The 22705-nt window shown below is 45.2% G+C and overlaps 1 protein-coding gene across 1 annotated transcript in view; it reads right to left on the bottom strand.

Moving 5' to 3' along the window:
• Positions 1 to 22404, bottom strand: part of myo1ha (myosin IHa) — a 54575-nt gene extending 32171 nt beyond the window's left edge. The window contains exons 1-11 of the mRNA XM_068006331.1: positions 22249 to 22404; positions 20009 to 20124; positions 17769 to 17967; positions 15374 to 15454; positions 11642 to 11821; positions 7964 to 8062; positions 6774 to 6887; positions 5035 to 5106; positions 3885 to 4004; positions 3464 to 3531; positions 1122 to 1227 (exon numbers count right to left, since the gene is read on the bottom strand). Of these exons, the coding sequence (XP_067862432.1) occupies positions 1122 to 1227; positions 3464 to 3531; positions 3885 to 4004; positions 5035 to 5106; positions 6774 to 6887; positions 7964 to 8062; positions 11642 to 11821; positions 15374 to 15454; positions 17769 to 17967; positions 20009 to 20124; positions 22249 to 22374 (1281 nt within the window). The 5' untranslated portion in view covers positions 22375 to 22404. The remainder of the gene's footprint in view (positions 1 to 1121; positions 1228 to 3463; positions 3532 to 3884; positions 4005 to 5034; positions 5107 to 6773; positions 6888 to 7963; positions 8063 to 11641; positions 11822 to 15373; positions 15455 to 17768; positions 17968 to 20008; positions 20125 to 22248) is intronic.
• Between the last annotated feature and the right edge of the window lie 301 nt (positions 22405 to 22705).

Here is a 22705-nt window from a genome sequence, read left to right as displayed (position 1 = left end):
TCACTGTATTGCTCTCAACTGGTTCATCTTGTCACATTGGAAATTGAGATGTTTCATCTTCTTCCTGCAGTGCTCCCTGATTCAGTACTGGACAAGGTTTCCAGTAAGGGAAAACGTTTTTATCGACACGTGAGAAGATTTCCTCTGTGCACTAAGTATAACATGTAGGAAATCACCTCCCATTGTCCACAACACCAGTTCCCAATATAATGGCCATCTTTAACAGGTCACACTCTGAATAATGTGTCCCACTCATTTGTCCAGTTTCCCACATTTGCTCTTGAGGGTGATGAGTACCTGAAACTCTTCTGGTACCTTGCCCAATCAGCCATTGCCCACATGTGTCCCTACACAGCGAGTGTCAGCAGGGCATCTAGCTCTGATGGGGCTTCAGAGCCAAGCCTGATCTTGTCCTCGCTCAATGTCCTCACATGCACCCCTCCCATCAGGGGTCACTGGATAGAAATAAGAGACAGAAAGCCCAGAGTTCGCTAAGGCCAATTGTAGCACCCATACTGTTGTCTTGCCTAAGATCAGCTCACTCAGCGCAGACCGAGAATCAAACCTGCGACCTTCCTGGTCTCTATGGCTCAATGTGTGACGTATTCATCAAGTGAGCCACGGGTGATGGGGCGGGGTGGGGGGTTGGGTGTAATGGTTAGAGTGTCTCTCTATCTCTCTCCTCCTTTAAGACTCTCCTTAAAACCTACCTCTTTGACGAAGCTTTTAGTCACCTGTCCTAATGTCCCATTATATGGCTCGGTGTTTGATAATCGTTCCTGTAAAGTGCCTTGGGATGTTTTACGCTATATAAATGCAAGTTGTTGTTGTTATTGTTTGGTGCTTGCTTCTGTTTTATTTGTTAAGCCTGCCATTTGAGAGTTTTTCCTTGAAAGCAGAACATTGCTAATGTTATAAAATGTTACAGGGTGGATTTCCCCAGAATAAATCAGAATGTGGTTAGCAGACTTTTAAAATGAGGAAAACAAAATTATAATGGAAATTCATCATCAGGGCTCAGGTCACCTCGAACCGAACTAACTTTCTTCAAAGTGAGTGATGAGGTATTTGCACTCTTAGAATTGTATAGTTTGAAGTAATACAAGTGGAATGGACTGTACCTGGATTCCTTCAGCCTCATATTCCTCCTGCTCCGATTTCAGTGTCAATTCAATCAGCAGCTGCTGGAGCTTCTCATTACAGTAATTAATACAGAACTGCTCGAAACTGGAGAGAAATAAGTCATTCACTTGATTGAATCCGTTCCAGAGAGAAGACAATGTTTAATTCATGCTTTCCTGCCCGTCTGAATTTGTCATCCTCTTCCCTGCATCCCACCCTTTGTTCTGCTTGGTCCCCATAAGCCATTTCTTGAATCCAGGTATCAGGCAAGTCCCAGGCTGACTTGCCCTCTGATTGTTTCTATCCATTCAGCATCTCTCTACAGGTCTGGTTCACCATGTGAAGGATCACCCAGGGAGAACCTGCGCCTTATTTCATTTTACCACAATAGATTATATCAGCGCACCAGTCACTGTGAGAGCAAGAACAGAACAAGGAAGGAAGGTGTGTGTGTTTTTTTTGACCTGTATCCCTTCCATTTCTCCCCCTTCTTTCCTGAGGCACTCGCTCATACTAGAACATGGTTCCAATGACGCTTTCCTCCAGTACTTTGCAGAAATGGCCGTTCATCACGTGTGAGCATAGTGGTGGTCGGCTATTCTATGGTGGGAGGCATCACATTGAAACCTACTCTTAGCCTTACCTGAATTTCACATGTGTGCACTTTCCAGGACCAGTCACTAGATAATGTTCAGGAGCAGGAACCCTGACTGATTTTTTCCCCTCCCAAGCCCAGGGAGTGCTGAGGCAAATTGTAGCATCTTCCCTTCACCCTGGCTGTGACCAGCCAACTCGGCACAGTCAGGGATCAAACATTCAGAGATCTGAATGGCTCAGTTACAAAGGGTGTTTACAAACTGAGCTCAGGGGAGCTCAAGATGTGAGTAATAAAGGTAAAGTAATCACGGCAAGGTAATAACGGTCAGGTAATAATGGTAAGCATTCAATGATTACAGTTACTCCTACAATTAATTTATCATGAGTAGCCATGTATACACAGGTATCATGTTCGATAGATTAGTGAGATGACACGCAGTCCTGTTGTTAACGTAGAGGTGTCATTTGTATTAAGATAAGTGAATATTCTAAGCAAAGGACTTCAGGCTATTCTATCAGGGAAAGAACAGAAGTGCCAACACACAAACAGTGCACCAGTTTGAAGTACCTAAAATGCCAATGCATTGGATTCTGCCAGGATTTCTATGGTAATGTGTTGAACATTTTCAAACATGCAATTTAGATCAACATACACACTACATTATACAGCCCACCATCAGAGGCCTCCCTCCCTTCTGACTGGGTTAGATTCAAATCCGGGCTCCAGAGGTTAAAAGTCAGCGTTCTAATTCCATATCAGAGGGAGCAGATCTTCATCACTTCTGTCCGGTTTAGCTTTAAACTCAGGTGTCAGAGATCAAAGGCCAGCGTTCTAATTCATCTGGTCCTTACCACAAAATTGCCAACTTCTTGTATGTTGGAAAACACATGTCAACATCCAAGGAGTATAATCAACCAATCCAAGCCCGATGATAATTTTACAATCCCTCTGGCACTGGACTCCAATATTTGGTTAGCTCTTTGTCTAAACTCTGCCATTTTGTAAAGTTACTTGGTACAAATTGAACTCACTGGGGGTCATTTTAACTTTGGACAATGGTGTAAAATATATCCAATTGACCGCCCATTATACCCCTCTTCCATTGACTTTAATGGAAAATTACCCCCCTTCTGTACAATTGATCCCATAACTGTATAATATCTCATGCATATTAAGTTACATGCATGCATCACTCCAGAATGTTTTTATGCCCTTGCGAAAATAACCAAGCAGCTTAGTTATTCAGATTGTAGAGGGATGATATTCATTTGGTCCAGAAGTGACTTCTTATGAGTAAAGAATCATAGAATAATAGAATGGTTACAGCACGGAAGGAGGCCATTCGGCCTGTCAAGTCCGTGCCGGCTCTCTGCAAGAGCAATCCAGCCATTCCCACTTCCCTAATGTATTAGGTGGGGCCTCCAACTGCAGCAGAAACTGTATCAGACATTGTCAATAAATAGTGACTGGGTTAATAGCAGAATCCGCTTCTACTGGGACAGAACTCCCATTGGGTTCAGTAGATCACCTTAAAGGCAGGGAGCAGGCTGCTTTATGGAAAGCTGGTTAAGTAGAAAGTTAAGCAGAGTAGTGCTTGTGCCAACTGTCTGCCTCAGGCTTAGCTCAAGATTAACAAAAAAAGGGATGAAAGAAGGCAGGAATACAAATACAGTATTTATCCTGGGCTTGACTCTATGTTGACGTCCCTCAGAAATGACGTGGTGCATCGTAGGCAATTCTTACCTGTTGACATCAAAGACTTCAAATCCATAGATATCCAATAGACCAATCACTGTTTTTCTGCTTGGGTCCTACAAAAAAGAAAACTGAAACCATGAATGACCCCTGATCGCTCGCCAAAAACTGGCCCGGAGTTAAAATCAGGGCCTAGGAATTGACAATCAGTTGGTCATCTCAATTAGAGACGTCACAAAGGTGGTATGGAGATTGCAAAAATTCACACAGTGGTATTCACTCTCCTGAAGGTTGTGCCAAAGTTTGGCTTAGAGTAGAAGCATTTACTCTGCATCTAACTCGATCCTGACACTCAGTACCCAAAGTAGAAAAGTCTTCCATTCCCCAACTCTGACTCATGTCACTTTGAACAACACAATAAATTAATCAAAAGACGTAAGTTTTTTAAAAATGGAATGTTTCTCCTTACCTGATTAGCTAGTGATTTATTGATCTTGTTAACGAGCCAAGTAAAAGTACGTCCATAAATAGCTTTTGCTAAAGCATCACGAGCACAAAAGGCTTGTTCAACACTCAGAGGGCTCAAAACCTTTGAAAAACACACAATGCAATAATTGGCATTTATGGCGTATAACTCTTTTTTTCTTTAAAACTTTATTTTTGATTTTACTTGGCAAAGTTGATAAACATTTCAATTAAAAAAGACTATCCGTCACAGGCACAGTGGGCGAAATGGCCTCCTTCTGTGCTCTATCATTCTCTGCATCATTCTATGATTAGGGTAAGTTGCCTTCAAATAAAGCAGTCCTCCAAGGTCACGATAGTGAGTCTATGGCCATAAGGCTGACCCATAGCTTTGTGGAACTGAGTTTCAGGAAAGGCCAGAAAAATCTTTCAGCCTTGAATACAGGTGACTGAGAGGTGACCTCATAGAGCTAAGTGAGATAGTAAACAGTATAGAAGAGGTAAACCTGGAACATGACTTAAAATTAAACCGTGACAGTAGGACAAGGGGGCACAGGTTGAAACTAGTAAAACGGAAAGTTAGGACTGATGCCAGGAAGTTCACCTTCGCACAAAGAGTGATCGACACATGGAATGAACGCCTGGGCAAGGTATTGATGGCAAAAACCCTGAAATCATTTGAGAAGCAGCTGGATGCTGAGATACAAGGAATGTTGGGTCTTTTTGGAATGATGACCTATGTTGGATGGAATGGCCTTTTTTTATCCATATGCATCTTGTGAATTGTTGCTGTACAAATACCATTAGGGATCGGGTGAGGGTGATGGGAGTGTGCCATAGTGCACTGCAATTGTGCATTCCCTGCCTGGTTCATTTTACACCTCCCTAGCCCCACAACACTCTTACTGCCACTCTAGCTGAGACCCAACTTGGAACCTTCCTGGTCTGTAGGGCTGAGCACCACACCTAGCGCATTTACCCACTAGGTCAACATAGGCAGCAGCATGGGCTACATCTTAATGTCCTTATAACATTCAATATTCTTTCAGGTAGATTTCTGGATGCCATAATTGCCATTTTCAGGTGCATGCATTCCCTGCCTCTGCTTTTCTTGTAAGAGCCCAGCAACAGTATCTAAAGGCATTCTATGGTACCTCATCTGCTTTGGCTTCAATCTTCTTGTGAGTTAGACCTTCTTGCAGGACTAAGACATGCACACCCAGGAGCTGCAAAAACAGTGAAGAAAAGAGAAGTGAAATGTACATGTTTTATAGAAGTTCTCTTTGTTCAGTCATTGCTCGATCCCTACTGTAACGATCCTGAGGGGCTGGGCTGTGGGAAGGTGGAGCTGTGGTTTGTCCTATCCTGGGGAAGGGGAGGTGGAAAGTTGGGGATATAAAGCAAAAGCCAGAAGAGAAAGGCAGAATGCAAAGTGCTGCTGCAGTTACTGAATTCTGCCATTGTCCTGGTTATTATTAAATACACTGGGGTAAATCTTTGTCTTCACCACATGCGTGATAATCTGGAATCTGAAATCAATGGGCCAGCTTCTAGAGCAGATGAGTGATCCACTCCATGTGATCACCGCCCATGTGGTAAAGATGAAGATTTACCCAACTCTGTTCAACATAATAACTGTATTTGGGGTTTTTTGTGTGGAAAAAGTTGAAGACACTCTTACATTGGTCTTCACATTATTTACACTATAATAAATACTATTGACAGTGATTTTTTCTCTCTAATTGACTATCAGACATAATGTAGTAAGGACTGCCACAGACCCCATGATATGACGATTGAAACTCCCCCCCCCCCAGTTCTCCCTTCCTCATGCTACATTCTGGTTCTAAAGGCATCAGCTGTCACCTAGTAACTCGCCCAAGTGACTGCCCTTCATAAGTAAGCCTGGGTGCTGAAGGGTACAAGTTCCAACTGCACATGTCAAGCACGGAGCATCAGCCAACGAGAGCTCAACCTAGGAAATCATGCACAGCCTGTGGTTTTCCATCCAACAATTGCATGCAAACAATCTCCTGATAGGTGCTTGGAGTAATTGAGGCTCCTCGCCAGGTGTGGAGTCTCAACTGGAAAGTTTACCCTCGAGTATCAGCAGGCTATTCTACACCAGAGGGCATCACAGCTGGCATTAATCCTGTCCTCACGTGACATCCATACACACATCTGTTCCAGCAGGAGTCCTGGTTGATTTTTTTTTACCCTCCCTAGCCCCAGGGTGCTAGTCCAATTGTAGCATCTCAACTACACCCTGGCTGAGATCAGAAACCTCAGCACAGAGCAGGAATCGAACCTGGGACTCGCTGGTACTGTCAGACTCAATTTCAAACAGGGAAGAGCACAAACCACATGAGCCACCGGGGGAGTACGTCCAAGTTCCTTTTGTGAGACTGATTGTAACTGCATTTTTCTAGACAATTTTCTATTGCTTTCTATGCTGCTGCTAAGCCACTTGGTTTATAATTATGGCTGTGATTGGGCTCTATTAATCCCCAGATAACAGAAACACCATGTAGCCCATTTACATAGAAACATAGGAACAGGAGTAGGCCATTCAACCCCTTGAGCCTGTTCCACCATTCAATTAGATCATGGCTGATCTGTATCTTAACTCCATCTACCCTCCTCGGTTCCGTATCCCTTAATACACTTGCCTAACAGATATCTATCAATTTCAGTTTTGAAATTTACAATTGACCCCCAGCCTCAACAGATTTTTGGGGGAGAGAGTTCCAGATTTCCACTAGCCTTTGTATGAAGAAGTGCTTCCTGACATCACCCCTGAACAGCCTAGCTCTAATGTTAAGTTTATGACCCCTCGGTCTGGACTCCCCCACCAGAGGAAATAGTTTCCCGCTATCTATTCTATCAGCTTTACCTTGGAGATCCACCTGATTTGCTTGTCAATGGTGATGTTGGCATGTCCTCGGTCATCCGCGCTGAACTGGATGTTTCCCAGATGCAGAACACTGGCTATAATCCCCAACAGATCCTGGTACACAAAGGTAAGTTATCAATATTTGAAGATAAACCATGAACCTGAGCCAGGGAATTAGTCATCAAAAAAATGATCAACAAAAGATGTCTGCTTGCATTCACTTGGCGTCAAGACATGGAACCTGATCGCTCAGTGAGTCATCGGATATGTGCCGCAAATATTAGTCATTGGGATTTACTGGTTTCATATGAGTGCTGGGCTTTAATACGTCTTCCAGGATTTCCCAAAGGACCACATACAATGAATTACTTTGAAGTGCAGTTATTGCCGTTATGTGAGTGAATGCAGCAGACATTTTGCACACAGCAGAGACCCACAAACAGCACTGAGGTGAATGAATAGTTCATTTGTTTTTGATGGTGTATTTTAAGGGCTAGAACACTGGGAGAACGCCCAACTCTTTGAATAGTGTCATGGGATTTTTAAGGTTCATTTGAATGACAGGAAAAGGCAGGCTTAATATCTCACCCAAGGGCAGCACTGATAACATGCATTTAAAAAAAATTAAATAAAAATGAATCAGCTCTGTGACACTGAGTGTAAAAGGCAGAAGACCACAATATCTCAAAGCACTGAATTATAAACTATGAAGTACAGAACAGAGAGGTGCTGGTCGCTGGTTCTACAAACAGAAGCAGAGCAGCTATTCCAGCTCACTAAACTGCATTAACCAGGAGTCAAACCATCCTGTGCTGGAAGGGTAGCCTTGTTCCAAGTGCTGGAGTGGGATTTGAAACCCACAACCTTTGTTGCTCTGAGACAGAGTCCCAGCAAGTGAGCCAGGCAGCCACATACTGCTTTCTGTAGTAAAACTTTGGCAGCAGGTACATGGGAACGCCATCACCTCCAAGTTCCCCTCCATGTCGCACATCCCGACATGGACGTATATCATTGTTCCTTCATCGCCGCTGGGTCAAAATCCTGGAACTCCCTGCTGTGGGAGCACCTTCACCACACGGACTGCAGCGGTTCAAGAAGAAGGCCCGCCACCACCTTCTCAAGGGCAACTCTGGTTGGGCAATAAATGCCGGTCTTGCCCATATTCCAAGAATGAATTTTTAAAAACTCACATCAATGTCGTTGTCAGTGAAGTCAATAATGGACAATGCTTTTCGAACAGTCTTCCAACCATTTTTGTCATTGATGGAACTCACTTTGGCACACTCACCCTATTGAGAGAGAGAAAGAAAAACCTTTGTGACCAAGACACAGGACAGAAAATGGATCAAAATCAGGACAGTACATATTGGAAACCACAGATCAACTTGAAGCAGATGGACGTTCTGACTCTCTAAGGACTCCCAATATTGAAATACCTTTCTCTGATTGAGAGCCCTCCATTTTAAACATTGGTCCTTTGGCTCCATCAAAGGTTCAGCGAGCTCACTCATTGAGAAGCCAAGTCATTCAGAGCAGGAAGGTTCTAAATTCATTCTTCAATGTGCGCTGATCTAGCCAATCTCAGCCAGGGTGGCAGTTAGAGGCGCCATAATTGGCTTCTGTGCTCCCCTTGAATTAGGGAGGGGGAAAATCAGACAGGTTTCTCCCCCCTTCCTCCCCTCTATTCAGGCTATTCAATGACCCCTTGTTGAAAGTTCACGTGCTTGGAAGTCAAGTGAGGGCAGGGTCAGATTTGGTTGTGATGTGCCCACAGGTGACTAACCTGCCAACTCTTCTTGTCTAAGCTCACACATGAGGAATGGATAGTGGGGCATGGTACCCAGATTGGAACCTCAGCAACAAAACAATGCTTCTGAGGGGAAGAAGGGAAAGCATTTGTGAGTGAAAAGTAACATTATATAAAAAAAAACAGTGATTTATCCAAATCAAGCACATTTTAAATTTATTTCTACCCCCACCCCATCCCAGATTTTAAATTTATTTTTCTATTCTTCTCCCATCTTTGGCCTATTCACAGACTGACAATTTCCCCTGCAGCCAGACACCAGGAGACACCAGAGACCCCTGGCCTGACTTGTCCAGGTGATTTTCTCTTCACCTCCTGCTTTGCAAATATCAAAGCATCTCAGATGCATCAAAGCATCAGCCCACTTGATTGGCACCCCATCCACCAGCCTAAACATTCACTCCCTCCACCACCAGCGCACTGTGGCTGTAGTGTGTACCATCCACAGGATGCACTGCAGCAACTCGCCAAGGCTTCTTCGACAGCACCTCCCAAACCCGTGACCTCTACCACCTAGAAGGACAAGGGCGGCAGGCACATGGGAACAACACCACCTGCACGTTCCCCTCCAAGTCACACACCATCCCGACTTGGAAATATATCGCCGTTCCTTCATCGTCGCTGGGTCAAAATCCTGGAACTCCCTACCTAACAGCACTGTGGGAGAACCTTCACCACACGGACTGCAGTGGTTCAAGAAGGTGGCTCATTACCACCTTCTTATGGGCAATTAGGAATGGGCAATAAATGCTGGCCAGTGACGCCCACATCCCATGAACAAATTAAAAAAATGAGAAAGTGAGCAGAGCTGGGATCAAACCTATGTTCATCTCCATTCTATGCCTTTGAGTATTAGTCCAGTAACAATCATCATCACCCCCAGAGATTGATGAATACATTTCATTTATTTAAAAATAAACCACAAACTACAACAGGAAACATTCAATAAAATGAACATAAGCTGACATCCATCCCAGGGTATAAAACATCACAAAGTACAGCACAAATAATTCTTGTACTTCTCCCTTTCCAAATATGGTGAGATACTTCTACCTTCCCTGTATTATAGCAACAATTTGCATTTATATAGTGACTTTAATGTAGTGAAACTTCTCAAGGTGCTTTACAGAAGCGTAATCAGACAAAATTTGACAGGTTTTGACAAAAAAAAATTGCCAGTTTCTCCAGATTCAGGTCCTTGGGGTCTGTATTCACCCAGTGACTCCCTTGAGCACCATGCCAAGATAGCGAGCCTTTTCACCATCAACAATCCCCCATCAACTCATCCTGTGTGAACACTGTGAAACTTTTACCTTCGACATCATTCTCAATAAACACATTTTAGGATTGTTATCAATAGCGATCTGCCCTTCTCGGCTATGGCACTCACTACAGCCTCAAAAGGGCAAGATTTGAGTAAGGTGCCACCATATGTGACGATAAATACCCTGTTCTGAGTTATTGCACCAACATCTATCCTCAGACGAGGAGACCAATTTAGCCATTTTATGTGGGGTGTGATCGAATCGCTGACTGGGTTTAGGGCAACCCAATGTTGCAGAGGGAGCCTCAAACAAGGCATTATGCCCCTTATTTGAATAAGCAAAGGGCCTAACACCTGTTACAGGCGCGGACCCTGGGCGCCTATTTATTTGCCTACACCAATATGGCGAGCGCTGCACTTCTGGCTCGTAATGAGCGTGCGATTCCTGCCCGCCATATTGTAGGCTTAGGCCCCCATTCAGCACCAGAAAAAGTCACGCTGCGCCTTCCTATTTCTGTGTCAATCAGTTACCACTACAAAATTTAATAATCAAACACTTGCTAAACTACTAACTACGTAGAGACTTTAAAAACTAGTTGTACTTTAGGTTGTTTGCTGCCTTGTGGTTAATCCAGGTGAGACAGTTCTTACCAGTGGTGCCTGGTGACCTTTCTGACGGGTGAGGCACACGTTGAATATGACTAACTCAGCCAGCTTGTTACCATGGCAACGGGCCCTCCAGGCATGCGCAACGTGTTTTATTTTCTTGTCAATAGCGACCCTTCATTATATGAAGAATGCAAGGTCAAAGAAAAGATTAAGAGAGGAACCCACAAACAGAGGGGAGGAGAGGGTGCCAATAGTTGTATTGGCAAAGCCAGCTCCGTTTCCACTGAAGTCCCCCACTCTAATCTCACGGCCTAGGACTCTGCCTCTTCTCCTGCCCCCGTCGGCTCTGTCTCCGGGCCAGCCCACCGTTCACCTGGCAGCCCACCTTGTGGTGGAAGCTCACCACCACGGTGTGGGGCAAGGCCCCTACCGCTCGGCTCCATCAGGGTGGGTCCACAGCTGCTGACACCTGGTTATGGAAGGGAGGCGGTCAGGGTGTGTACTTTGGATAGGAGATTCGAGAGAGATTCCAGGGCTTGCACAGAACAAAGCCAGAGCTCAAATCACAACTAGGTGCAATGTGAAGTGAACCAAACATCACCGGGGATTAATAAAGATCAGGCCGGATTTTCCACAACTTAGCATCAGCAGCAGCGGCCTACGGTCAGCAGTGGGAGTCGGACGTAAGGGTGGAAATTGGCAATGAAGGTTCCCTGCCCATCTCGTGGAATGTGTATAAGATGTGGGGGTTAATTTTAATCTAATGAGTTGTATAAGTGTCTATTCAGGGCAGCATCATCACTACCTCCTGGTTTTACTCTGGGACTACGCCAGTGAGGGACAATTTTAACCTAATCTGCCCGCTGGAAACTGACAGGATTGGGTGCGACTCTGGTTTTACACCCGGCCCGATTTTACTCTCTGTTGAAGTCAGTGGAGATTAATATTGGGCGGGGTGTAAATCTGGCGTCACACCCGATCCCGTGGATTTCCCACCTGACGAATTTGGTTAAAATTTCCCCCCTAAGGTGTAGACGGAGAGCAGAGCGTTCCCTTCGAACGGCTCGTGCTGCCACCATGTTGGGCCTGCATGTGCAAACAAGCCTTCCGCTTTGCACAGACGCGACGCCGGGAAGTCCGTAACAAGTCTAGTTTCTCACCTGACGAGCCGCCTCACCCGGTCCTTACCTGGATAAGGTAATGATACTGGAGCGGGTTGCGTTCCAGGCCCAGCCAGCGGAGCAGCTCGTCCTCCGCTCCCTCCAACAGCTGGTAGAAGATATGAAAGTTCCGCTCTCCGTGGTTCTGGTGGGCGACCCTCGACTTCTCCAGGAGGTAGCTCAGGATGTGGCCCCCTACCGGAGCTCCCTGGAAAAAGAGCAAGGGGGTGGGGTGGGAAGGGGGTTTGTATAGATGGAGAATATACAGATGGAGAGGGGCAGGGTCCTCATGACATCACAACAACAACAACTTGCATTTATATAGCGCCTTTAACGTAGTAAAACGTCCCAAGGCGCTTCACAGGAGCGTTGTCAAACCAAATTTGATGCTGAGCCTCATAAGGAGATATTAGGACAGGTGACCAAAAGCTTGGTCAATGAGGTAGGTTATAAGGAGTGTCTTAAAGGAGGAGAGAGAGGCGGAGAGATTTAGGGAGGGAATTCCAGAGCATAGGGCCTTGGCGACTGAAGGCACGGCCGCCAATGGTGGAGCGATTAAAATCAGGGATGCGCAAGAGGCCAGAATTAAAGGGGCGCAGAAGTCTCGGAGGGTTGTAGGGCAAAAGGAGGTTACAGAGATAGGGAGGGGCGAGGCCATGGAGGGATTTGAAAGCAAGGATGAGAATTTTAAAATCAAGGCGTTGCCAGACCGGGAACCAATGTAGGTCAGTGGGCACAGGGGTGATGGGAGAACGGGACTTGGTGCAAGTTAGGATCATCAGTATGAACATAAGAGTTTATTATTAAGTATCACAAAATAACTGAATCAGAAGGATCTCAACAATAAGCAACAACAACAACACTTTGCATTTATATAGCGCCGTTAACGTAGTTTGGTGGAATCTATGCTAATTTTTCTCTCCAATCCGTCATTCCTTTTCTTTGCGTGGGCATCATGTCTTGCGGGGATGCTCAAGCTTGGCAACTCAGGAGCACATAAAGGTCAATGGGGGTTATTTCTTTTTATTATTTTTTTTTAACCCTAATCCTGCACTGGCCTGGAATTGGCTGGCTTCCCTGCAGCGTCACCAAACATGCGTTAGATGCTGTCGGATTTCAGGGATAGAGCTCCCACTGAACCGTGGTAAATGCAGTGCGGGAGTTTTAACCACCTATGATGTCTCTTCAAGAGTGATTCAAATGCTGAGGCTCCCCACTTAAAGCAACACTTTATCGCTATATTGCGGCGAGCATTTTTTCACTGTTTACACTGACGGAAAGTTATTTATGACAAGTGGAATTCGAACCCAACCACCATCTTTATTGTTACTCCATTTTATTTCCATTCCCACTTTTTAAAGTTACTTTTTATTTCCCTGTTCTTTCCGGCCAAGCACTGGACCCCATCTGACAGGGTCGGAAGGGAGCTGGCTTGTAGCAGAAAGTCAGACTGGTGCAGTAGAGGGAGCTCTTCTTAGACTGAGATTACTGGGGCAGTGCAGAGGGAACTTTATTCTGCATCGCGAGTAGAAACTTGCCTGTCAACCATCTTTTTTTTCTGATTATGCCTCTGTGAAGCACCTTTGGACATTTTTCTACCTTATAAATGCAAGTTGCTGTTGTTGTTGCTAAGCTAGCCCACTGTTTGAAATTGCCATTCAAAAACCGAGCAGAGTTGGTGATTATACCTCACCAGCCTTGATCACCTTGCTGCTCAGGAAGTTGATGGCTTGTTTTTTGTCTCAATCTCCAATTTTAATCTCTCTAAATCAACTGCCTGCCAAACATAGTCTTGATTGACATCTGGGCTCTGATTGTTTCACAGGTATTGTCAATAATGCCTGTGTGGGCATCAAACAATGGATCAATTCAATCTTGAATTACTCACAGCCTCCACTACAAGTAGTTCCTGGAATTTGACACAATTCATTTCACTCTGAATATTTCATTCCGAACTGCAACAAAATACCCTCCGACTAGTGTAAATTCACCAAACAATGGAATAATGTGAATGTACTGAACAGGGCGTAAATGTTAGAATAGACTTGGCAAAAGTCAAAGACAATAAGCAAAGGACTTTAATGCCAGTAAATCAGCTGTACGGTATACACTGAAGCACAGCAAGTCAGTGAGTGAAGAACATAAACACAACTTGCTTGTGTAACCTGTAACTTTGATGACACTGGCAAACTATGCTGGCTGGCTGTAGAATGAGTATACCAGGCAGTGGGTGCACGCAGCACTACAAAGTTGTAAAATGTGTATGATTTGAATTTACACTCATTTGCTTCATTGTACCCATGTTGATAAGTAGCATCCCTACTGTTAAAAACACTGTTAAAAAGGCTGTTAAAAAAGCATATGGGATCCTGGGCTTTATTAATAGAGGCACAGAGTACAAAAGCAAGGAAGTTATGCGAAACCTTTATAAAACACTGGTTAGGCCTCAGCTGGAGTATTGTGTTCAATTCTGGGCACCACACTTTAAGAAGGATGTCAAGGCCTTAGAGAGGGTGCAGAGTAGATTTACTAGAATGGTACCAGGGATGAGGCACTTCAGTTATGTGGAGAGACTGGAGAAGCTGGGATTGTTCTCCTTAGAACAGAGAAGGTTAAGAGAGATCCTGTTCAAAATCATGAACGGTCTTGACAGAGTAAATAAGGAGAAATTGTTTCCAGTGGCAGAAGGGTTGGTAACCAGAGGACACAGATTTAAGTTGATTGGCAGAAGAGCCACAGGAGGAAACATTATTTTACGCAGCGAGTTGTGATGATCTGGAATGCACCGCCTGAAAGGGGGTAGAAGCAGATTCAATAGTAACTTTCAAAAGGGAATTGGACAAATACTTTAAGGGAAAACATTTACAGGGCTATGAGGAAAGAGCAGGGGAATGGGACTAATGGACAGCTGTTTTGAAGAGCTGGCACAGGCACGATGGACCGAATGGTCTCCTCCTGTGCTGTACCTACTATGATACTATGATATAGCAGTTGTAATAAATGCATGCACATGACATCAAGTGCAATCTTTTCATTTTGATCATGACTCTCTCTAAGTTGACAATCCAGCTAAATTGACCACTTCTGACTAGTCCCATTTTCAGATTACTCAGAGGGGTTGTGCTGTATTGTGCACTGCAGCTGACCTAGATTTTATTTGCTGGGACAGTGTGGACGGAACTGTACTCTGACATACTCTGTACCTGACCTGGTCTTGCTGGATGCTGACGCAGAATGGAGCTTTATTCTGCATCTAATCTGTGACGTAGATAACCAGAGGACATTTGATGGAACACTATAGGGGAGATTTACTCTGAATTTAACCCGTGCTGTACCTGGCTTTGGGGTACTTGATGGGACAATGTATTACCCTCTATCTAATACATCCTGTGCCTGACCCTGGAGTGCTTAATGATGACAGTGCGCTCAAAGTGCTGCTAAAAAAGAATGCCGTGTCTAAATTTATACAGTATTTCTATAAATGCATCCTTACTGTATTGAAATCAGGACTCATCACACTGTCTCCTACTCCAACTCATACATGCACATAACCTCAAAACTGTGTTACTCCTTGGGTCCCTAAGGCTTTCTTTCCTGCGACAACATTTGGATTTTTAAACCCAAACTTGACATTAACTAATCGTTGTTTCCTGATTTCCCTCGTCTTCTCTTTTGTTCTTGTCACCCTTGGCGGTGTGTGCACCGTGGGCCTTGACCCTTCACCTTGGCTGATAAATTTAAAACAATACAGGGCTCATACCATGTAGCTGAACTGGATGTCCATGTACTTCCCAAATCGGCTGGAATTATCGTTCCTGAGGGTCTTGGCATTTCCAAAAGCCTGAAATAAAACATGAAGAGTCAATGCAACCATTGGAAATTGTTATTTAGAAAACACATTTGCAGGGGGCAAGGGTGGGAGGGGGCAGGGAGCGTATTCCACGTTTCTAAGACCATGACCTTCCACAGAGTGTCTTCATTAGCCTGTATCAGCAGGGGGAATTTTTCAGTCCCAGCTCTACACCAGGGGACCCCAGAGCAGCGAGCTGACCACTCAATGGAAGTGGAGGTTTTGAGATCGGGCACAGTAATTAGGTAGAGTGAGCTCCTCAATTAATCTAGGCCCGGCACTGGGAGTTTGTTGACACAGGAGACAGGAAATATTGCACAGTGCAACTGCTATTTAAAGGAGTTCAAGTGAATTGTTGCTGTGCACAGCAGAAGAGATGGCTGGAGCAAAGGAGAGCTGCCCTCTTTAGCATAGAGCCACAAGGGTGCTGACAACGGTGCCCTTGATTTTGGGGAATACTGAGAACTAGAAAAATATGCCCTCTCATCTGTCACCTGTTGTCCCATAGGGAAAATGACAATTTTTTTCTGTGATGAACAAAACATCAGTTACCTGCTTGATTCATTAGTGAACTGCAGATTGACTGTTGTTACTGATGTCCCTTGTGACGGCTGTGATGGAAGTCTCCTCCCTTATCGTACTGTAATGGTATATATGAAGTAAGTATTTGGGTAGTCTCAAACCCAGTGTTGAGTGGGAACAGTGCTGTCGCTCCAGAACACAAAACTTGCTCAGAATTTGTCTCTAAATTGGATTCTCACTCAGAGATGTAAGGATAGCGCGGGTAGGAAATGTATTACACTGACGCAGTAGAAGTGCTGTTTTGAGGTTGAGGGTTACTGTTGGAGCTCAGTAGAGAGAGCTTTGCTCTGTATCTCGTCTGCACTATACCTGACCTGAGAGAGCTTAAAGCTGGGATTCAAAAATGGAGATGTTCCAATCCCCAGGATATTCTTCACCTTCACGAACATAAAATGCCACCAAAAAGTCAAGACTGTTCTTCAATATCCTTTTTCAAATATCATCCTTTCTTAAAATGTTTGTGATATATAAGAAACCCTTTGCCATACAGCGACACAAGAAACACCCATATAGAAGAACGACAAAATCGCACGGGTCTGATCCTAGGATCGTGGGACTGTGTAGTAAAAAGATGGTTCATTCCATGTTGAAAATTTAGTAGAGATGGCCACAGACAAGGCCAAGGTCACTAAGGCACATCATCCCCTAATCAGGAAACATAATGCTGGCTGGTTTTAGAACTACTCTGGGTAATCCTAATTAGACATAACGTGACTTTCCAGCTGACTGAGAATAAACATGTAACATGCTCTGAAATGGTCATATAATGGACAAAACTAGTTTTTTGGTGATCACCCAGGCTGGGTGCTATCTGAAGGACTGTACAATGCAGTCAGTGGTGTAATAACATTTCCGGGTGATTTGACCTGGAAATTGCTCTTCAATCTACCCAGTGGATGGTGGAAACGTTCTGAAACTCCCTCTGTATCTAAATAATGAAGGTCCTGATGTGTGTCCAGCTGGATTTGAAGACACACATGACCTGCTTTTTGTCAAGAAATGCTTGGTTCAGGTGTTTCCCATGTTAAAAAAAAGTGCAAGGAAAGTGCATGCGTACTCCATCCCTATATTTCACTAGAAAGAAAGACATGCATTTATATAGTGCCTTTCACAACCTCAGGGCGTCCCAAAGCTCTTAACAGCCAAGGAAGTACTTTTGAAGTGTAGACACTGTTGTATTGTCAGAAACGGGGCAGCCAATTTGCACACAGCAAGATCCCACAAACAGCAATGTGATAAATGACCAGATGATCTGTTTTAGTGATGTTGGCTACATTTTGGCCAGGACACTGGGGAGAACTCCCTTGCTCTCATGTGGAGTTATATCGAAACTACGGCACAGAATCAGGCCATTCGGCCCAACTGGTCTGTGCTGGTTTATGCTCCACACGAGTTTCCTCCCTCCCTACTTCATCTCACCCTATCAGCATACCCTTCTATTCCTTTCTCCCTCATGTGCTTATCTAGCTTCCCCTTAAATGCATCTATGCTATTCGCCTCAACTACTCCTTCTTTGAAATAGTGCCATGGGATCTTTTACCTCCACCTGAGAGGGCAGACGGGGCCTCGGTTCAACATCTCATCCGAAAGATCACTCCTTTCCAGCGTTGTTCTCTATGTATAGTACACTCCATGTGCACAAATCGTGATTCTCTTACCGAGAATAACGCTGTGGACAGAAACTACCAAGTATTATTCCACACTCTCCATTCTGGGGACTCACCTCCAGTACGGGGTTGGACAGTAAGAGACGGTCTCGGACCACCTGCAGCTGTTCTGTTGTCTGGCAGGTCTTGGCATAAAACTCAAGGATTTTCTTTGAGGCTTCTGTCTTCCCGGCCCCGCTCTCTCCAGAGATCAGGATGAAATGGTTGTTGTACTCAGTGCACATCACCCGGTACGCATTGTCAGCAACCGCGTAGCTAAAGTGAAAGGATAGCAGTTAGTTCTGGAGCACGGCTCATCTTTCACAAAGAATTGCTCTTTTCATTCCTCCCACTTCTCCCCCCCTCCCAAAACACGACCTCCGCCACCTAGAAGGACAAGGGCAGCAGGCGCATCGCCTCCAAGTTCCCCTCCAAGCCGCACACCATCCCGACTTGGACACATATCGCCCGTTCCTTCATCGTCGCTGGATCAAAATCCTGGAACTCCCTTCCTAACAGCGCTGTGGGAGAACCTTCACCACACGGACTGCAGCGGTTCAAGAAGAAGGCCCACCACCACCTCCTCAAGGGCAACTAGGGATGGGCAATAAATGCCAGCAACGCCCACATCCTGAGAATGAATTAGAAAAAACTTCTCTCCCTTGCTCTCCTGAAGGAGCTGATTCATGTTGGGGTACAATTCCAGGGGCACTCCAAGGCCTCTGGCAATGTGTCACATTTACCATGTGTGAACCTAAGTAGTAATCATCAGCAGGCCATTCAACCGTGGGGAAGAGAAAATCACAACTGAACCAATTTTGGCCTCAATGAAAGTCCGCATGGAGATCCCAGCACAGATTATTGGATTGCGATCAGGAACCCCAGCTGATTCTTCCCTTTCCCGAATGCCAAGGGAACAGTGAAGCCAGTTGAAGTGACCCCCCCTCTGCCTCCCTGGCTGAGGTCAGCTACCTCAGCACAGACTAGGAAGCAAACCTGGTGGGGCCTTCTGTGGGGCAAGGTACGTATCAGCGATATCGTAAACAGCACAAGGATTATCTCTGATTGCTACTGCTACAGACGTATTCTTCTACAAGCCATTTACAATCGTACTAGAAACAGCGAACGTGGGAACTCTTCCCACTACGTTTGCGATATTGCCGACACTTAGTAAGCAGAGGAAATCTCCTCCCCCCTGCTCTGTTGGGCTCAGTACCACACCAGGCAGTTCACCCACTCCCAGACCGTTTACTGTAAGTGAACTGCCCTTATTGTTCTGTGGGGGAGGAGGAATTTCCTATGAAGTTTCTCTAAATGAGCAAGTACAGAGTAGGGCGGTGATGGAGCACATTGGTGTTCTGATGTGCTGTGTCACAGAGCAGCAGGAATAACAGGCTCTCTAGTCTGTACTGATCTCAGCTTGGGGCAGGGATGGAGCACTACAATTGCCTCAGTGTCCCCGAGAAGGGAAACATCACCAGGGTTCCTGCTTTTGATCACACATGATCATTTGTGGATGTCAGATGAAGACAGGACTAGGCTCAGCTGTGATGTTCGTTGCCCGAGTGGTCCAATGCCTGCCAATGGTCAATGTCTAGACACACTCATGAGGTAACCAGTGTCCTCTGTCTGTGATGCCCCATATGGCACTCCTCAGTCTAAGCTCCATATCAGCTGTCGGGATGCAACAAGCAGTGGCCACTTGCTTCTCCACAGGTAAAGAGGAAGAGGAAGGAAAAATCAGAGGCTCACTCTGGGCTGTTCCTCTGGATCTCCTAGTGACTGATCACAGGGCAAGGTTGGCAGGGAAGCAAAAGCAAAATACTGCGGATGCTGGAAACCTGAAATAAAAACAGAAAATGCTGGAAAACGCTCAGCAGGTCAGGCAGTAGATGTGGAGAGGGAAACCGAGTGAACGTTTCAGGTCGATGACCTTTCATCGGAACTGGAAGAAGTTAGAGATGAACAGCTTTTAAGCAAGTACAGAGTCAGGGTAAAGGGGAGAAGGAGAAAAACAAAAGGGAAAGGTCTGTGATGGGGTGGAGGGCAGAAGCGATTAAATGACAAAAGGGATGATGGTGCACGGCAAAAGGAGGTGACAATGAGACAGGTATGGAAACAATGGATGGGTCCAGAGGAGGTGTAAATGGTTACAGAAAGTCGAAGAGAAAATGGGAGCGGTGGTTAAGATGTAAACATTGGCAGTGACTGTGGTACGAGTCGCCCTCCTGTCCTCTTGACCAGGGATGACAAATGTCGTGGGGAAGATTGCAGAGAGGGAGGGGGGACAAAAATCATTCACAATCTTATGACTCACATATGAGGCGGGAGTTCAAAGAAATTCACTCCTTGGTATAGATCCTTCTTTTTGTGTGTGTATATATCCAGCTCCTTATAAGGATTCACAGACACCAACAGAGTCCCAATATATGTCTGAAGGATAAAAAAGATTTCAATTAGAGAAAGGGTAAATTGTAATGCTGTTGTACAAACATTTATTGATGTGTCCTTTCTTCAGTACGTTCCAAAGTTTGGTATCAGATTGAATATGTGATAATGCTCCTGTGAAGTGCCTTGGGACGTTTCACTACGTTAAAGGTGCTATATAAATGCAAGTTGTTGTTCTTATTGAGTATCTATAGGCAGTCCCGTAATCAGTATCTGACAATGTGCCAATTAGACATCTGGTTAGATCCAGACTGCAAGGCCCTGAATTTTCTCGGCTCATGAATCCGGCTGTTACTCCGAGCTCACGCCTTATGGTGTCCTCCAGCACTGACCTCACCGGAGTTTGTGGAGTCAGTGGGATGGCACCTCAATGGCACGCTGCTGGAAACGCCAGACTTATTCTGCCCTTGGGGAGAGGGGTCGCCCAGGTCCCCCAATCCTGGCACTGGTCTGATCCCCTGAGCAAGTGAGCCAATCTGGCTGCATTCAGAATCCAAGGCCGCTTGCCTGAACTGGACCCTACAGAAGGCCCGTGAATTAGGCCAGAACCTGAATACACCAGGTCTCAGCCTCCTCTGGTAATTTCCGCAGGGGCCTTGTTTGGGGCTCCACCTGCCTGAGGTGTGCCCATAGTGGCGGAGATGCCAGTTTTATACTAAACAGGAAACCTCCCCATGGCCTTGGATACGCCGGTGGGGTCCGCAATTATCAAAGGCCCGTGGATTTTCAGGGCCCTAGTTCCGATTCGCCAAAAGGCACTCTAGCGACAAGATTGCTAACCTCAGCTTCCCCAAAGGCATAAAGGATAAAGGCACCATGACATATGGTACTGAGCCACAAAGACCAGAAAGTCCCGGGTTAATTAAAGTGAGCTGGGGCAATGGTGGGGGTGCTACAATTATCCTCAGTGCCATTGGTTTATGAAGTAAAATAAAATCAACCAAGGTTCCCACTCTTAATCACTAATTAATGCCAGAAACTGAGCATGTGTGGACGGTGGATGAGGGCAGGATAGAGTCTTGCTGATCTGCCCCCCCAGCTTAAATAGCCGGTAGACATGTTATGCTCACACATGAAGAATGTGGGTCAGATCCTGGTGGAATGTAACTGCCAGTTCGAGGTGTCCAAACACGAGTCCCCACTTCAGGAGAGGAGGAGGGAGCTGATGGGGGTGGGGGAGAGAAAGCACTTCTACCCTCTCAGCCAGTTACACATCAACATTCCCAGTCTGGCTCCCTAAATTAAATGGCACACCGTTCATCCTCAGGATTATATTGTTTCAAATGAAGCTTCAAGAGCAGAAAAAAAGTTATTTCTAGCAAACATAAGTTCCCAGCACAACGAAAAAGGCCTTGGTTTCAAAAATCTATAGGAAGAAAGTAAATATCAAGCCAATCAAAAATTGCTTTAAAAAAAAACCCTTCTGCCTCATGCACTGATCTCTCATAGTTGATAGGAATTTTTTAATCTCCATGTTATTTTTAATCTCATTTTACTGTGCTAGGAGCAGAGCCAGCAGAGATGTGACCTCATGTACATCCCCCACTTCCTTCTCCCCTACCATTGATGGCCATGCCTTCAGCTGTCTGGGCCCTAAGCACTGGAATTCCTTCCCCAAACCATTTTGCCTCTGCACCTCTCTCTCCTCTTTTAAGAAGCTGCCTAAAACCTACCTTGTCACCTGCCCTAATGTCTTCTTCTTTGGCTCGGTGTCAATTTTTGACTGATTACGCTCCTGTGAAGTGCTTTGGGACGTTTAATTACGTTAAAGGCGCTATATGAATGCAAGTTGTTATTGTTGCTGTTGAAGGGGAGGTAGCTATAAAAAGAGGGTGAGGGCAGTCATGGTATAGGCAACCACTGATGGGCTGCAGGGAATTGAGTGGTGGAGTCCGCATGCCTGTTTCTAGTGGCCGGGCCCCATGCGACTTTGAATTGCCTTTCTGCTACCTGCTATGGTGGGTTTCAGACAATGTACGGTGATAAATAGGAATTGTATTATAGTTAAATTGGACCCACTTAAAATGGGACAATTGGTGCCTCTTGGTTAGGCAAATGATGATTTTTTTAAATTTTGTGTGGAACCAGACAGTATAAAGTAGCATTTACATAGATAAGATTCTCCCGAAAGCGTTTGCGAAGGTTGTCCAAGAAGGCAATCTCGCTGGTGTAAGAATCAAGCAGGACAAAATCTTGCACTCCCACTCTGTCGCGAGCTGTCAGCGCTCCTTCCATGTTGATCGGGAATCTGCTTCCTGTTTCCTTCTTCTGAAAGAGAAAAGAGAGAGAGAAAGAAATTAAGTTGGCTCCAAAGAGGCGTAAACACCTTCATAGAATGACATAGAATTTACAGCACAGAAACAGGCCATTCAGAGGACAACTTGTGCCTGTGGAATTGTACCTTGGGATGAGCTAGTGCTTTCAGGAAAAGGGGGCCAGAATGTGTTCTTGGGGGAGTGCTCCTTATATCCAATAGAAATTGCTTGCTTCTTATTATTTCCTTTCAAGTAGAAACTCAAACGAGAAGTCGCACCCATCTTTCTTCTGACCATGCCAGCCATTCTTT

Source organism: Heptranchias perlo, chromosome 25 (assembly GCF_035084215.1).
Source record: "Heptranchias perlo isolate sHepPer1 chromosome 25, sHepPer1.hap1, whole genome shotgun sequence".
Classification (NCBI taxonomy): domain Eukaryota; kingdom Metazoa; phylum Chordata; class Chondrichthyes; order Hexanchiformes; family Hexanchidae; genus Heptranchias; species Heptranchias perlo.
Note: the sequence above shows the minus strand (reverse complement) of the source record. Positions and strands in the feature narration are given on the sequence as shown.